At 48.4% G+C, this 17,385-nt stretch overlaps 1 protein-coding gene across 1 annotated transcript in view; it reads right to left on the bottom strand.

The window, feature by feature from the left end:
* UBE3C (ubiquitin protein ligase E3C) overlaps window positions 1-17,385 on the bottom strand; it is a 2,658,557-nt gene that overhangs the window by 714,855 nt on the left and 1,926,317 nt on the right. The window contains exon 16 of the mRNA XM_069647972.1: window positions 12,171-12,258. Coding sequence (XP_069504073.1) covers window positions 12,171-12,258 — 88 coding nt within the window. The remainder of the gene's footprint in view (window positions 1-12,170; window positions 12,259-17,385) is intronic.

The following is a 17,385-nucleotide window of genomic DNA, read 5'->3' as shown; positions in this document are numbered from 1 at the left end:
TTGAACAAAAGGGATTTAATAACCCTGCGTCACCACCTGTAAGGACCAAACATCGGACGTGGGATGATGCCATTCCTCCCCATACAAGAACATTTTCCCACCCACTGGGGTCTGGTGCCGAAAGTCTCCTTCACGTGGGCTTCGCACATCGGGAAAAGATTGCACTGCAAATGAAGCGATGCCCCATCACTGAACTCCACAACATCTTCCCTTCCGTACTCTCAAAGTGGGTAAAAACCACTGATCAGGTTATCATGCCATGTTCTGTCTAGAGATGGGTGCCTGCTACCTTTTTTGTATTTTTTCAAGGAACTTGTGGTTGTTCACCCTATGGTACCTGGGGGAACCCAGATGTGGACCCCTGGCTCACTGTGCTCAGAGAGGCACAGCTTCACCTCACTGATTAGGCCCAACAAGGCTGAAACATGTGTATGGGGTTGCTGTTGGTGCTCCTGTTCAAAGGAGGTTTGCCTGGCATTTCGGTGCTGGACTGCCCTTGTGGGCAGGACAAAGACTGATATACAAATGGTTATACTTTCTTTGTGAAAAATACAGTGAGCAAAAAGCAATGGCTGTGGAGTCTCAAAGTGGGTAAAAACCACTGGACAGGTTATCGTGCCCTGTTCTTTCTAGAGAGGGACGCCTGCTACCTTTTTAGTATTTCGTCCCCAGGAGGGGCAGTATGGCTGTTGCTTGCTGAGATTGCTTGGCCATGGCCCCGATGGGCATAGGAGGGAAAAGACTAAATCCCTCTCCCCCTATTGGTGAGAACAGGAGACAGTTAAACCGCCAGACCAAGGGACTTAGCCATGGCTTTCGAAGACTGGAACTTCTACAGACACACATCCGCCTTTTCTCCAAATAGGTGATGCCCACGGCATGTCTAGGAGCTAAGCCTGAAAGTCTGGGGCAATCCCCGATGTCTGTATCCAGGCATGCATCTTCACAACTGTTTCAGTGGCTATACAAGCCACACAGTCTGCCGTGTCAATATCCGAACAACGTTTGTCGCGTAGCCTCCCTGCCATCCCGAACCAGGGCAGCAAAGCCGTCTCATTTTACCCACCAACATATTTACCGCAGCCTCAGAATCCACTGCCCAGAGGCCAAAAGAAAATGTGCCCAAGGCGCAAGAAGCATTTACCGTCGTGAGGCCAAGGTTACCCGAAGAGAACACTTTGCATCCCCCATGCATCCAACTTTTTGCTCTCCCTGATCTGAGGCAGGGTGGGGAAGAAGGATGTCTTAAGGTTAGCCGTCACAGCTAGGACCACCAAGTTCTCTAGGAAGGCCAGATCCGAAGTTGCTGGACAGTGCTTCTTTGCCAGGATTTTGTCCAGAGCCAGGAATGAGGCTACTTTCTCCCAGGCCTCCAACACCAGGGCCTTGTCTGCCGGGTCAATAATAGTTACTCACTGCAGTGACTAGAGTACACATAGTCCATAGTCCCCCTTTCCACCATCCTTGTGGGTGTCCCTTAACATGGGATGGTATTGGAACCTTTGGCAGCGAAAAATTGAGCTTGGCCTTTAAATTTAGTATAGCCCACCGAGGCCTCGTTCTCCGGCGTCTCACCTCAGTCCCCTTTGAACACATCGGACGCTAAGATACCTGGCTACTCTTAATACATATTAGTCCTTGGCGTACTAGCGGTGGAAGGCGGGTGCGACTGGAGGAAAGGGGACTATGGATTAAGACGACTCTAAATTAACAAGGGGGGTCCTGGGAGTCCCTCTGCCAGATATTAGTCCTGGTTACGAGAGACTTACCCAGAGTCGTAAACTCAGTATCTTTCACAGAGCAGAAATATCCAAAACATACCAGTCTTTGTCCTGTCCTGGGGCAGTCCAGCACTGAAATGCTAGGCAATTCTCCTCTGAACAAGAGTACCAACAGCAACCCCAGACACCTGTTTTGGTCTGGTTGGACCTCATCAGTAGGGTGGAGCTGTGAATGAGCAAGGGGTCCACGTCTGGATTCCGCTAGTAACTTAGGGTGAGACCCAAAGTTACTTAAATATGCAAATTTGCAAGGGCGGTCCTGGGAGTCCCTCTGCCAGACATTAGTCCTGGTTACGAGAGACTCCCAGGACCCCCCTTGTTAATTAGCATAATGTAAGAACAGGGGCAACAAGGAGTCAGTGTGCATCTCCCACTCATAGGTGATGAACTCCAGGCGGCTTAGCTGGTCCGCTTCTGCATTGCTGTCCCCCGGGACGTGGACTGCCGAAATCCAAACTCCCTCCGTTAGGGCCCATTGCCAGATCGATACCGCCTCCATGCAGAGATTGGGGGAATGGGTGCCACCCTGCTTGTTCAATTAAAACATTGTAGTAGAATTGGCCGTCCTGACTATAACCAACTTGTCCCTGATGAGGGTCAAAAACGCCTTCAGGGCCGGGCCCACTGCCCTGAGTTCTAGCAGATTGATATGCAGGAGGGCTTCCATGCTGGAACACACTCCATTAATCACGTAGCTCTCCAGAGTAGCCCCCTCCAGCCCGAAAGAGAGGAGTCAGTCCGCACCAGCAGGGTAGGCTCTGGTCGGGTGAAGGCGGCTCCCACTGAAACACTGCCATCCGTCAGCCACCAGCAAAGATCAGGCAGTAGGAGCGCTGGTATTGGGATCCTGCCCAACTGAGACCCCAGTATCCTAATTCCAATTGGCCGCCAAGTGGAGATGGAGGCCCCTCATCTTGAGGCGAGCGTGATGTACAGTAAGCACATAAGAGGTCATCAGACCCAGAATGTGCTGGAACCATCATGCAGAGGTGGTGGTTTTGGCCTAAAAGTGCCCCATCGCCTTGCCGAGAGACAGAAGCCGCTCGGGCATAGGAAACACACACTGAACAGTAGTGTTCCAGCGCACCCCTAGCAAGACCAGTTCCTAAGAAGGGCACAACTGTGACTTCCTCTGGTCGAGGGAGAACCCCAGCTGATGAAGGAGATCCACCAATCTCTGGCAGGAGCGTACCACCGCTTTGGGTGACCCCACCGCCACCAGCCAGTTGTCCAAATAAGGGTACAGATGAGGGCCTCCAAGCGGAGAAGACCCGCCACTGCGTTCATCAATTTTGTGAAGACACGAGGAGCAGAGTACCGAAAATGGTACCACATAATCGTGAAACGCAGAAACTTCGGATGTGGTTGGTAGATTGGAACATGCAGGTACACATTCTTGAGGTCCAGTCCCCTGCACTCAGCTATGCGCGCGGGAGTAATGATCTTGAAGCGTTCCAGTGTTCAAGACAGATTTAGAAATGACAGGTCCATGACAATCCTCAGGGCAGCCTGGTTGTTCTTGGGTACTGCAAAAATCCTGGAATAGTACCTAATCTCCTGTCTACAAGAGGACCCGATTTAATCACCTGCATCTGCAAGAGCGAAAGGACCTCCCGTAAAAGAGCCGGGGACCCGATCTAATTAAGAGGAGGAGAAGATGATAGAGGTAAAGGAAGAGGAAGACTGAAGCCCGTGGAGACTAGAGGTAGGATCCAAGGGTTGCTGAAAAGACGCTTCCATGTGTCCTGGAACAGAACCGAACTGCCCCCCGCAGGCGAGCTGTGGTCCCCGACCTTGACGTCACTGCTTCTTGGTGTCAGAGATGGGGGGGGAGCGGAAAAACCTGTGCAACGTCCTCTGCTGCTTCCTCCTGTTGTCGCTGGGCGACATGTCAGGCTCTGTGTACCAGAACCCCTTAAAGCCAGAGAAGGCGCGTGGCCTGAACTTGGTCCTGCCCTGGGACTGAGGGAAGGATTTCTGACCTGGTCTTGTCAGGATGGTCAAGGACTTGGCAGATTGAGTGGAAGTTTTCTTCTTTGTCAACCCATCATTGGTTGGCGGATGAAAAAGTCCACGCCATCAAAGGGCAGATCCGGGATCCGTTCCTGCACGTCAGATGAAAACTTAGTGGCAGGCATCCACGCCGTCCCTCTCATCTCAACCCCAACGCACAGCCATCTGCTGGCTGTGTCGATGTGGGAGACCGAAGACTCCATGTGGTCCAAAGGAGGTTGGGGAGAAATTCCCCGAGCTCCCGCCACAACTTCTTGTTAGCCGCGGCCAAGAGGACGTCTGCGTTAGCCTGCCGCAGATGCAGTTCTGAGAAAGAATAACAGCGCTTTCTCAAAGACTCAAGGACTTTGTCCGCCTTGGAGAGGCAACTGGAGGTGGCTCCCGTAGAGGAAGACGACGAAGACGATGGCTTACAACACAAGGAGGCCCATAGCTACCACAGAGGAATGCGGCTGCGGGTGGGAGGCGAGGAGGATTGGCTCCCGTCTGTCAGCCTAAACTTGCTGTCCAAATTCTTGTTCATCTGGGCGTTGGCCCTGGTCTTCTCCCAGACCTTTCACACCACCTGCAGAATATCCTTCTGGAGAGGAATGCCAGAACGGATCGTTGTACGCTTCCCCAAGACCTTTCCTAGCACTCCCGACTCTTGGGGGCTTCCTTGAGCAGAGGGACCCCCAAGAATGCCGCTAGGCCCTGAAGGCGGTCATGAAAGGCTTTAACGTATACAGAGGCTTCATCGTCCTGGGCATCATTGTCCTCCTCGTCGTCATCTTCCCCCGCCCCCTTTTTTACAGACCAAGGGGAATCAAGCCCTGGGACACAGGTGCCAGCAGGATCCCCCTAGATTCAGGCCATAGACAGGTCCAACGGATGTTGAAGGGGAAGCGTTGGTGGTACAGGAGGAGGTGGAGGGGTCAGAACAACTGGTAGGGCCTGGACCGGGGGTGGAACCGACACTGGAACCGACAATGCTGGAGGAACAGGAGGAGTACTCAGAGGAGGGGGCCGGGCAGTGTCACTTGCGGGATGAACTTCTTCACAGGGTCTTTCAGGAGCCCCTTCATCTGATGGGAACGGAAGAGGAAGCGGAAGCACTTGAAGCGGTCCTTGCAAGCTACGGCGTCCATAGAGGCCCGGCCCTCCGAGGCAGTAGGCCTTCACTCCTGGTCAAAGCGCTGAGGTGCCTGATGCGTGTAGCCGTAAGGCTGTGATGGGTAGATGTATCCCTGAGTAGACCAGAAGCCTGCATCGTAAGATCCGCTGCCACTTTCAGGGGCAAGGGGGCTGGGATCATCTTGCAAAGCCAGTTCGATGGGCGAAAGCACTGGCTGGCCTGGCAGGCTCTGCCACATGCCTCTCTACCATTTTGAAGACTTGCGCCAAGCCCTCGGCGGGAGCTCCCAGAGGCCCTGAGCCAAGAGAGGCCTCAGACACGCAAGAATACAATTTGGGTCTTGCACCGAAAGCAGAGGCGCTGACCACAGAGATCCCTGTGGTAGGTGCTGAGCCCTCTGCCAGACGGCCGGTAGTTGTAACACCCTTACTCACAACCTCGGAGTGAGCTCTGGTAGGCTGGCCACTATCGGAACCTGTGCCAGTAGCTGCGTTGGATCTATCCGAGGACATACTCTTGGCGGTGGCACTCAACGATCCCTTATCCACTGGGGTAGAAGAATAGGACGAACTTGATCATCCTTCCATGGACAGCCTGGTAGGGCCCCTGAGCCCCTCAACTTGGGAGCCAGTAGCCAGGACGGCCTCAGGTCTGTCCCCGGAGCGCCCGGAAGAGCCCCGTGCCCATCGGCTTGGAAGCTTGTTGCCTTAGAGGGCTCGGGCCAGTCAGAATCTGAATTTGTGGGAAGGCGTCGCCATGCTTTGTAGCCATGCTGGAGAGAGCCTACCTTGTCTTGACGAGAGGTCCTGGAGACAAAGTCCTTAAGTTTGGGAGGAGAAGTATGGAAGATCTGTCATGATGCCCGCTCCCGGGGAGCCGGTTCAAGCCCGGCGTCCCCGAAAGCAGACATCCAGTCCCCAAGGAAGGACCCAGAAACCCCATATAGGGGCCCTTTGGACAGTGTCCTGGCGCCTATGGCGCCAGGCTCATAAAAGACATCAGTCCTGGCGCCATAGGCGCAAGGCTCATTATGGGAATGCTTGGGTGCACTTATCTGATGCAGACCATGCTGTAGGATCCCGGCCTCCTTGAGGCCTGAAAGGAACTACTTTACCTGTGGGACTAATTTACCATCCGGGTGTGGTCGGGGAAGGATACATACCCGATTGGAGGAAGGATACATACCTGGAACTTCTTCCAAGGCTATTTAAACCCCACCCAAACAGCCACACGTGCTTCGCGTTGTTCTGCATCTAGCAGCTGGATGCTCACCGTGTCTGCTCCTGCATCCTGACTTCTGCCACGCCTGCCAGCATCCTGGATCACCTGCAAAGGAAGAGAAGAAGAGAACAGAAGAAGGAAAAGTCCTTACCTGCTAAATCCGCATCCCGGAGACATCTCGCCGACAATCCTGAAAAGGAAGACTTTAATTTAAAAGCTCATTGCGTCGATCGCTGTAGCGCCGCATTCCACTCACCTTTACAGGGCGCCTCCATGTTCAGCAGCGATCATCCGGATTCGCAGTCACGCCCCAGCGCCTAGGGAGAAAAAGACCAGAACAAAAGGTGAGAGATAGAAGGGAATAAGGAAAGCTAAATCTCCATGTTAAGACTTACCTGTTGATTCATTCCCTCTTCATTTCGGTTCCGCGCCGCATCCTGGCATTTCCGGACCCCGGCCCTTAAGGGGAAAAAGATACATCAGCGTTAATGAGCGAATGAAAAGACATTACCAAAAAACGCTCATTAAAGACTTACCTGATTTCTACAAGGATTTCACCTCTCATCTCGGGTCGGTGCCTGTTCCACGGCATTCCGTTCCCCGGCCTCTATGGGGAAAAAGACACTAGCATTAGTACATTAATGCATGGACACAAGGGGAACCTCTTATCAAAAAACTTACCTGGAAGCCAAGCAAGTTTGGTTCTCACCAATCCGAAAATCCAGTGAAGTAACTGGATGCCAACGCGCCCCTGCATCAGAAGCAGGATGGAGAGCTCGTCCTTCCAGACCCTAAGGTGAGACACTACGAGAAATCACAGAAGGGTTTCAAGGAGGGTGAGAGGGGAAAGTGGGAGGCCGATTGCATTACCCCACAGACAGTTAATCCCCTATTTTCGCCTACAGAAGGATACTTCTGCGAGCCAGACAAGCCAGATTTGGGGGCCCGGTCCAGTCCGTCTTCCGAACCCTGCGCATCACCTTAGAAGAGGTCACAGCAGCGCGAACCAGGCCAGCGCCTCCGTGGGAGTCAGGTGAGCGTAACAAGATCTCCCTCCATCGCGACAACAGATTCTTCAATGTCCTGTGACCAATGCCTCTGGGCTTTGGCGCCTTATAAGTGACTTAACATAACATAACCAAGAGCACTGAAAGCCGAACATGTGTCCCAGCGGTGGTCGGTCTCCAAACACTCAAGACAGAGTGCATGGGGGTCCGAGGCTGGGAACGACCAGTCGCATGAGGCACATCTTGTGAATCCTCCTGTAGCCGACATGCGCCGGATGAGGCGCAGCACCGAAGGGAAGTTAAATAAGATTGAAAAAACTAAACGGGGAGCAAGCAGAAAACTAAATAAGTCTCTGTGCTGGCTGCCAGGTCTGACACTGTCCATGTGGAAAAAGGGACTGAGGTGAGGCACCGAAGGGTGGAGCTTTCTCACGCCTGATGCTGCACCCCCATGCGCTATACTAAATTTAAAGAGGAAGCTACATTTTTCGCTGCCAAACGTGCCCGTACCATCCCCATGTTGGGGGATGCCCACAAGGATGGAGGAAAGGGGACGGGACATATGAGTAAGGGGCAGCATGGTCTCTCTGTGTGGGCCCTCATCCAGAATATTCGTAAGCTCATACTAAACTTTCGATCTGGCAGGGGATGACAAGCCCAGTATTTCAACTACCTTTGCCATTATCTTCTCGAAAGAAGCCTGAGGCTTCCCAGAAGTCGCTGCTGAAGAAATGTCTAGCTTCAGGGAGGTATCGATGTCACTGGCTTCTTGAAGATTCAAGACCAATTCGAACAGATCTTGACAATTGCCGTAAAATTACTCTGAGAAATCCCTCACTTTGCTGTAGCATGGGGGCTCCACCGCAAAATAACAGGTCTTTGACATCAACTTGCCCATAGGAAGAAGGGTGTAATATTGAGGAAAGGTGGTGCTAATGATGGTCGCTGGGTGCCCAAGAGTGGGTGAACTTGACAGCATACTGGATCAGAGTCAATATGAGCTGGGGCCAAGCCAGAGGCAAGCGGTAATAGTCGCACAAGGGTTCCCATCTGGATACAAGTTCTGCTGTTTTCCCAGGCCGAAACTGGTGAAGATGTACATTCTTCCCATTCCTATGGAGTCTAGGATTGGGGAGTCGTCTCTGGAATGATAGGCCATCATCTTTTTCAAAGACATGAAGCCGTAGAGCTGAGATTTATCAGAGTTCCTGAAGTGTACAGAGCTTGTGGGGGAAAAGGAACTTATACTGGTCGGAACTCACGTTCAACACACACAGGGAGCATAGTGGTGCCTCGGGTGCCAATATAGAGCCACGCTGTGCCCTATAGTGGTGAATAATTTCAGAAGGCCACTGTGCTGGAGGCAGAATATCATATTTGAGGAACCCATGTGTGGATCTATTAAAATGTAATTATCCTCTATATAAGTAATCAAAACCATCTTACTGTTGTATGGCAGCTGTAAGGGGAATACTGCCTCTATCAGCAGGACCTCTGTGGGCTATTGCTGTCAATTAATGGAATTGCCTCTGGCGATCATCTTTTACTTAATGCTGCCAAATATAGGGTCTGATTCATGGAACGTTTTCCTATGGGATTGCACCATTACAAAACACTTCCATGAATCAGGCCCATATTCTTGAGCAGCCTGCCAAAGGACACTAAAGTGTAGGTTTTGGAGAAGTTGCTCATTATTATTATCAGGGACCTGTGAGAAACCTGAGGGTATTCTCCCAGCTAGACCTCAGGAAATCCTTATTCAGATGGCCTGGGGAGGGCTCGCACTCTCAGATTCCAACCCTGGGGGTGGACGAGCAAGGGAGGATCACATGGATGGGGGAACCCGGAGTTATGCTCGGGAGATTGCCCCAAGTGAGACGCAGTATTACACCGGAGAAAGGAATGAGGAAGACGAGGTTCCCGAAGCTTTTATGGGTTGTATTAACTCGACCACCCTTCCATCTGATAAACTTCCCTTTCAAGAATTCACGTTTATCCCGCAAATCCCTACCAATCCCATCCCTCTGATTGTCACCTTCTAAACTCCCAGTCAAAAGTGATCAACAATTACACTTCCCATCCTTCCCTGTGTTCTGTTCTACATCCCGGTCATTCTCGTTCATTGCACAATCCTTCCCTAGCCTGCCTCGTAGGATACTCTGACATTCCAATCTCCCCTTTTCCGACAAAAATACTTTTTCACTCCCAAAACAGTGGACTAAAGAAAACCCTGTTGACCTGACTTGTCCCAACACAAGGGTCAGGCAAAGTCTGGCAATTGACTTAGATCACACACACCTGATGGGCCTTCCTTTTCCCCGTAGGGATAAAAGGTGGAGCAAGAGAGCGCAGTACGAGAAAGGAGAGTACACCAGACAGCACGGCAAGACGGCTACCAAGCGGCTGTTCAAGAGAAGGAGAAAGGCATAAGGAATCGAGAAGTGACCTTGCCCTTTTCATCCCAGGTCCGGGGAACCTTTGTGGAAGAGAGCCTAAGACTACTAACAATAGCACAAGTGTCCGGCAGCAGATGTCAACGGTACATGGGGCAAGCCTATGCCAATAAGCAGGAGCTACCGGCCACTCAAGAGAAGCCAAAAGCCAATCGGTTCGACACAGCCGGTGAGTCGAGGGGAGTATTGATAAGAACAAGGCTTTGATGAGTGAGAATCGCAAAGTGGCAATTTTTTAACCAAAGCTAAATTAACTGTAAATGAACTGTTAAAAGTGTGAAGGGGAGAAAAGCTGCAGAGGGAAAGCGGCACCACGTGGGTGCTCACTCGAGAGACTCTGGACGAGCCCCATATGAGAGAAACTAGAAGGCTGTAGGAAGGCCCGCGAAATAGGTCAAAGTGGTCATAAGCCAGGGTAAAGCAAATTCCCTGTACAATCGAAAGACTCTGATCATCAAGCACTTTGAAAGAAAGGGACGTTCATCCTGCAAACATTAAACTGTGTAAAAAGGAAAACATTAAAAGTAAAAGGGGGTCGACGCCCAGAAGAGGGTGACCCAAGGGTGAGCCACTAACACCCAGATCGAGCGCCACAGTAAACTCAATGAGGGAAGGCTAAGAATCGAGAGGAATCGGAGTCCGGCAGAGGGGGAAAACAAGGGGGAAAAGTTGTCACCCCAAGATTAAGGAAACTGAAAGCAACAGTAAAAGACAACAAAGGTGAACCTGAAGGAGGGATGCCAGATATTAAGCTATTGCCCAGGTAGTAGCAGTCAAGAGGTGCCTGAAACCGGCAGAGGGAGATCCAGGGGTGAAGCCAACACCCAACTATTGACAGTCAACAGAGGTCCGAGCCCTGCAGAGTGAGATCCAGGGGTGAAGCTATCATCCAAGCTTCAAGAAGAAAACTGACATTTACATTTGTGGATTACAATAGAGAAGGGTCAGTACTCAGAAGAGGGGGACCCAGGGGTGAGCCCATCACCCAGCGTACATTGGAAAATAACTTTCATTTGTTAAAGGAACTTTTGTTTTGTTGTTTGAACACGTCAGGTCCTCAAAGGCATACAGCATTCATTGTTAAATAAACACCCTTGAACTGTGATCATTTGTGTCCGTCTTACTTGTTGTCTCCATGAGTTTCTCACAGACCACAGTACAGAATGGGCTGGGAACAAAGGGGGGCTTTGTCAAATCCTTCCGTTAGTTTCTCACACCCATGGTGGGCACACCTGCTTCCCAGAGCCCTGATGTGCCCCAAAGGGTAACCGTGAAAACAAGTGGTATTTTAAATGCCTCCTATTTTTATACCAACTAATTAAAAACTGCAATCATATGGGATCTTTAATGAAAGGGGTGCATTGAAAGTATTGAATGTGGTATGTATCTTGTATCTGACTGGTAAACCATCTATGTGATTGCAACTCAGATTCACGTGGCACTTTAAAAACATGTGGTATTAAAAATATCACATGCTTTTATGATTACTTTAATGCACATTGTATGACTTTTAAAGCCTAATTTGACTAGAGGTGGCAAATGCATTCAGGGGTAACCAACCTTACACTTACGTGCTGTGGGGTTCCCTACATACAATTTTAAAGGATCACGAGTGAGAGCAGACAAGGAAAGAGTAAGAGCAAGGCAAACTCACTTTACTCATCCATTGTCCCCTCCGTCTTGTGGTAAAGTAAACGATGCCTGCAAATACAATTTGCAGGTGGTGTTTACTAATGGATTCCTATGGAATTCACCTTCTTTAAACCGGGTGCAAGAGGTGGATTACATAGGAATCCATTTGATTAATGCCTGCATGAAAATCTCACGCAAGTGTAAAACTAAGTGCTCACATGACACTAAGGAGGTGGAGAAACCTTGTCTCCGCTCCATGCCCCCCTTCTCCTTCTCTCAGTGGGAAAATGGGGCAAAGCATGGAATTGAGGCATAAATGCATTACGCCTCTCATGTACATCTTAATTTCCCACTTTGCCCCATTTAAAATGAGGGTGCTAGTGTTTTACAGTTAATCAGGGAGTAAGGGGTCTCTTGGTGCATTTATCTAGCTTGATTTAACTCGTGCTCGCAATATCAAGTATGACTAAACAAAAGATACGTATCAAAGAAATTGAGGGAAGGTTTCCAAGTAGCTCTCTCCTGCGGAAATCATCCTTAGAATTATAGAAAATGTATCTCCAAATCAGTGCATGTTTCATAATATTAAAGCATGCAAGTTGGGACTTACACTATAGCTTGGGCTGTAAAAATAGTTACCGCCAAAACAATGCTTTTCATACACAGGTAGCGCCTGGAGACCATGAAACTGACAGCGGTATGTGGTATAAATCAACTCAACATAACGAGTCACATTGCTGCAATCAAGACGCGTTCCAGTGTACCAAGTCATACAGTAAATATGTAAATACAGTACTGCTTAATAAAGAACACAATTCTTCGTCAGCACTTTAGTCTATCAGCTTTCAAATTCTATTGAGGTTGTAAAGTTTATTTGCTGGCATCCATCTACAGAAAAACAGCTTCAGTTTCAGAAATAAGCCTCAATGCAGAACATCCATTCTCTTACCATCTAATGTAGATTGTAAAGGTCCTATTCTTCCCATTCGTCTAACTCGCCAAACATGTCTAGCTGAAGGCACATAAAGCTGGGTAACCTAGTTTTTAAAAAACATGTGTGTTAGTACGGACAGTCATTAACATTTGAATACATTTCAAAACAAAAGTTGGATTTAGTTTAGCTAATCTTTTTATGAGCAAAAGTTATGTTCAAAGGGTAGACTGGAGGCACACCATTAGCATCTTTGAATAGAGGATACTGACTTTACAATAGATGAGATTTGCCACACAGATTACCACAAATCTAAATAATCTCATCAATTTGTAGACAGAGCGTTGTCCAAGTAAACTCACTCTTCACATTTTCTCCCCATTAAGACTTAATTTAGACATGTATCAGACAGTATGCCAGGGAGTCAAGCAAGAGCAAAGGGGAGAGAGTAGAGGAACACTCCAGTCGGGGTGTTGTTAGGTCTGGAAAAGATCAGTGGCTAAGCTAATGTTGAGATTGGCGGGACTCAGGGCTAGCCTTTTGATTGTAGCCCCGGAGTTTCTGTCCGGGGCTACAACCAAAAGACCCGGGGCTATAGCCCCCTCAGCCCCCCATTCCCCCCAGCAACGCCTCTGAGTCTCCAGTCTAGCAAGAAGGAGAGAGAACAACACAAAACAATTCAAATGACACAATCAAGGTTACTGTCTGTATAACACTGCCCAACAATGTATGAGGGGACAACTACAGTCTGTCGATCCACAGTCATAAGCAAGCATTGACAAAGCCTTGTGGCTTTTCTATAGGAATCGTATAGAAATGTGTCTGGGGATTTGGGCCAGAAGGGGAGTACAACAAAAGGAAAAAGAAAATAGGGATGGTTGCCCCTCTCATTCTGCTCACTTTGCAAATGGGCATTTGGCTCTATTTAAAGCTTTGTTTCAGTTAGTCTTGGATTATAGGTGCAATCAAGGATTGACAAGGATCAGAAACAAGATGATAACTAGAATTTGAGGAACTAAAACTAAACTTTTGTTAAGGTAACTAATTAGATAGATCAAAATAACAAAATTGCCAGATATTAGGGAGTGCCATCTCAAGGCTTTAGGTTCCTACAGTGTCACAAGTGTCCCAGACTTTGGGTTCAGATGGAATCTTTGTCCTTTATTCTGCGCCCTCTAGAAGGCGTTCTTGCCCAACTTAAATCAGGCTTACATCACCCTTCTTTTTTCAAGCATCCCACTTAAGGGTTAACACAACCTTCGTCTCACACTCAGTCTCAGGCTTCATGACCTCCCACATCCTTCTCTGTGCCAGACACTCAGACTTTGCGGTTTTCCTGTACATTTCCTCTTTGTGCCAAACTCAGGCGTAATGGTTTAATGCTCCCTTTATTCTCTCCCAGTAGAAGGCTGAAGACTTTCCAGTAACCACCTTCTTTCACCAGGTCTCTTTCTTCAGCTTCTGGTTTGGCTTTGGTTCTCAATTCTTCTCGTAGGTAACTGAGTGTTGCCAGCAAACTGTGTGGAACTGGGAGGTGCATCCCAGTGAGCATTTGGGGGAGCCATGAAGCCTGAACTAGCCTCCTCATTCCCAATGACTTCTGAAAGGTGTTCTACTAGGTTCTCTGCATTCCAAGACTTTGAGGGTCTCCCCATCTGGAGGCCTCTCTTTTCTTGTCCTTGCCCTCCTCCATGGACTCTGGGGTTTCCTCAAACTCTGGCTTCAACATTGTCCGTGGTTCCTGCTACCACCTCATTCTGATGTTCACCAAGAACTTCCTTATCGCTTCCTAGCACCTTCTTCATAAATTGTCCATCCTTCTCCTTAGCGATTTCTACCACCTCCTCCTGATGTTCAACAATCTCAATTTCCTTCTAGAGCCTTCTGACACTAACCAACCTCCTATTCACCTCCTTCTGATGTTTGTCAACCTTCTCCTTATACTGTTCTAAGACCTCCTCCTCGTGTTTACACACCTCCCTCTTACACTTTTATGTCACCTCCTTCACCGCACTTATCTCCAACCTCATCCACAAACTTCTTCTTTGTCCAAACCAACCCATCACTCTAAATTCTTCCATCTCTACTCCAAGCTGCTTCACATTCCAAAGCTCCTACGCCTCTCTGTCTATCTACAAACATTTGCCAGCAGCTACTTTACCAGCAATGACACAGAATGACTGTGAGCCAGAGCTTGTAAAGCCCTGTCACACATCCTCTGTGTCCGGTTCCATGTGAAAGTCTGCAGCTCTGACAGCAAATTAGAGAGGGACAGGGTCAGAATGGGTCAAAAGATCCACCTGCGCTCACTAATTGACTGGGAACGTACATACTTTGTTTAATCAGATTTGTCCATTGACACCAACATGTCCGTACAACACATACAATTTAAAAGGAATATTCAATGAATAACTTAATCCACAAACATCTAAAATCAACCCAATAAATATTCCATCCTGATTTCATAAATAAATTCTCCAGTTGGCCAAAATTATTAAAACCAAAAAGATCCATTACTTTCTAATACATTATACCAATTGGGTCTCTATCTCTGAAGCTATTTCTAAGAATTCAGCTAGTTTGAGGGGTCAGCAATGAGAGGCGGACACAATATTGAAGTATTGGCAATACTTGCCATGGTTATTGAAATAAAAAGAGGTTTGGAAAAAGGACCAATTTGCCCTAACCAAAGAACAATATCCCTTCCTACAAAACCAAATAAGTTGACATTGTATCCAATTGCATTTATCACTCATACTAACATACAAACACAAAAGCAGGTATATCATAGTTTCTATCGTCACTTCAATTAGATTGCACAAAACATCATATACAGTTTCAACAAAACAATCCTTGTCTCCAGGTTCAGTTTCCTTCCGCTGTACTGTTTCAGGAAAGGACAATTCTAAATAGGGCCGGAAGGATATCTCAGGGGCAACGCGTTTGTCTTGGAAGCCAGACAACGCCTAGCAACACAGGTTTGAATCCCAGGTTTGCGCTTAGAGACATGTCTTGGGAATACAGCACGTTTTAAAAGAACAAGTATATATATGGGATACATTACTCACCGTAATCGTATTTCTGATGCTTGTATCTGCTTAGATTCGCATGATGTGCAAAGGCCGACATCTAGTGGAAGCTGCGGAGTATTACATTTGTTGTTTTCGAAACTCGAAAAGGGACGTCGACAGGGCGTGCCAGTAATACTATCCCTAGTGTGACGTCCACTGTACCCATGATGCCTCAGGTGTCGAGGTCCCTCAGATTGTTATTTTTCTGACATGAGGTAGCATGAGGTGTAACGCGAGTACAGTTGTATCCAAGCAGATACGTATCAGACAAGCTCATAAGCATCCATGCGCCTTCTCTCAGAGGGGAGGAAGGGTGGGTCGCATGTGAATCTAAGCAGATACAAGCATCAGAAATACAATTACGGTGAGTAATGTATCCCTTCTGAGGCTTGTGGAATCTGCTTAGATCACATGCTGTGCATAGATTAGCGAGCAGTACCTGAAGAAGGAGGTGAGATGTGAGAAGGGTCATGAGCAAATAAATGTCTTAGAACCGCTTGTCCCACTTGTGTATCCGTCTCGGAATGGGTGTCAATGCAGTAGTGCTGAGTAAAAGTGTGAATAGAGCTCCAAGTAGCTGCTTTGCAAATGGTGTCAAGGGGTACATTTGCAATGAAAGCCAGAGTGGCCCCAATGCCTCTTGTAGAGTGGGCTCTCAGCGTGAAAGGCAGAGTTTTTTCAGAAAGGGAGTAACACAGCTGGATACAGTTAGTAATCCACTTAGAGATGGCACCCTTAGAGACGCGATCCCCCTCTCTGCCTGTAGCTACGGAGACAAACAGCTGGTCTGTTTTCCTTAGCAGTCTGGTCTCGTTTACATAGTAGAGGACCGCCCTACGCACATCTAGGGTGTGTAGTTTCACCTCAGCCGAGCTTTGTGGATCTTGGAAGAAAGCCGGAAGCTCGATGGACTGGTTCATGTGGAATTTGGAAATAAACTTAGGTGAGAACCTATGATGTGTGCATAAAACCAGTTTATCTTTATGGACAGTAAAGAAGGGATCTTGCACTGACAGAGCCTGAATTTCACTGACCCTTCTTATAGATGTAATTGCTACTAGGAAGGCCGTTTTATAAGTCAGGTGTTTGAGACTGCTTTTATGCATGGGCTCGAATGGGGGCCCCATGAGTTTAGATAGCACCACATTAAGGTCCCATCCTGCTGGTGGGTTTGAAATAGGAGGGTGAAGTCTCTTTACTCCTTCCATGAAGGCTTTAACTACTGGTACTTTCCACCACAACACCTTGATATGGGAAGTGGTGTATGCCGGCAGAGCTGCCAAGTGTACCTTCAGTGAGTTAAAAACCAGTCCTGCATGAAGCAGGTGGAGCATGTATGTAACAATAGTGGAGGAATGCAATCAACTGGGTTGATTTGTTTATTCTGGCACCAGATAACGAATCTCTTCCACTTGTCAAAGTAGCAGTGCCTCATGTTTGGCTTCCTAGATTCTTTTAGGATGTCCATACACCTCTGTGGCAAATTGAGATGTCCGAACTCTATGACCTCAGGAGCCATGCTGCCAGGTTCATTGAGTTGTGTTGAGGATGCACTGTTTGACCTTGGTGCTGGGACAGTAGGTTGTACCAACCTGGAAGTTTGATGGGTTCGCACACCGCTAATCTGCGTAAGTGTGGGAACCACGGTTGTCTCACCCACATGGGAGCAACCAGGACGAGCGTCATCGATTCTCTGTTCATCTTGTTGACCACCTTCCTGATGAGAGGAGTTGGTGGAAAAGCGTACGCAAACATTCCTGACCAGTTCATCCACAGGGCGTTCCCCTGGGAGTCTGGTTGGGGGAACTTGGATGCAAATCCTGGGCATTGTATGTTTTCGCTTGTGGCGAATAGGTCTATAGTGGGGAAACCCCACTGAGAGAAGATATCTTCTACGACTTCTCTGTGTAGACACCATTCGTGTTCCTCTGGGAGGGGGTCTCTGCTCAGGGCATGCGCTAGAGAATTGAGATGCCCTGGAACATGTTGCAATGACAGGAAGATGTTCCGTCTGAGTGCCCCTATCCAAATTTTCTGGGCAAGCTTGGACAGATTTGGCGAACAAGTCCCTCCTTGCTTGTTCAGGTAAAACATGGCTGTAGTGCTGTCCGTCCGGATTTGCACTGACAGATTTAGCAGGTAGGGCTCGAACGCTTAAAGCG

The sequence above is a fragment of the Ambystoma mexicanum genome, chromosome 2q, assembly GCF_040938575.1.
Source record: "Ambystoma mexicanum isolate Mex_15411 chromosome 2q, UKY_AmexF1_1, whole genome shotgun sequence".
In the NCBI taxonomy this organism is placed as follows: Eukaryota; Metazoa; Chordata; class Amphibia; order Caudata; family Ambystomatidae; genus Ambystoma; species Ambystoma mexicanum.
The sequence above is the reverse complement of the archived record's forward strand: the minus strand, read 5'-3'. Positions and strand labels throughout refer to the sequence as shown.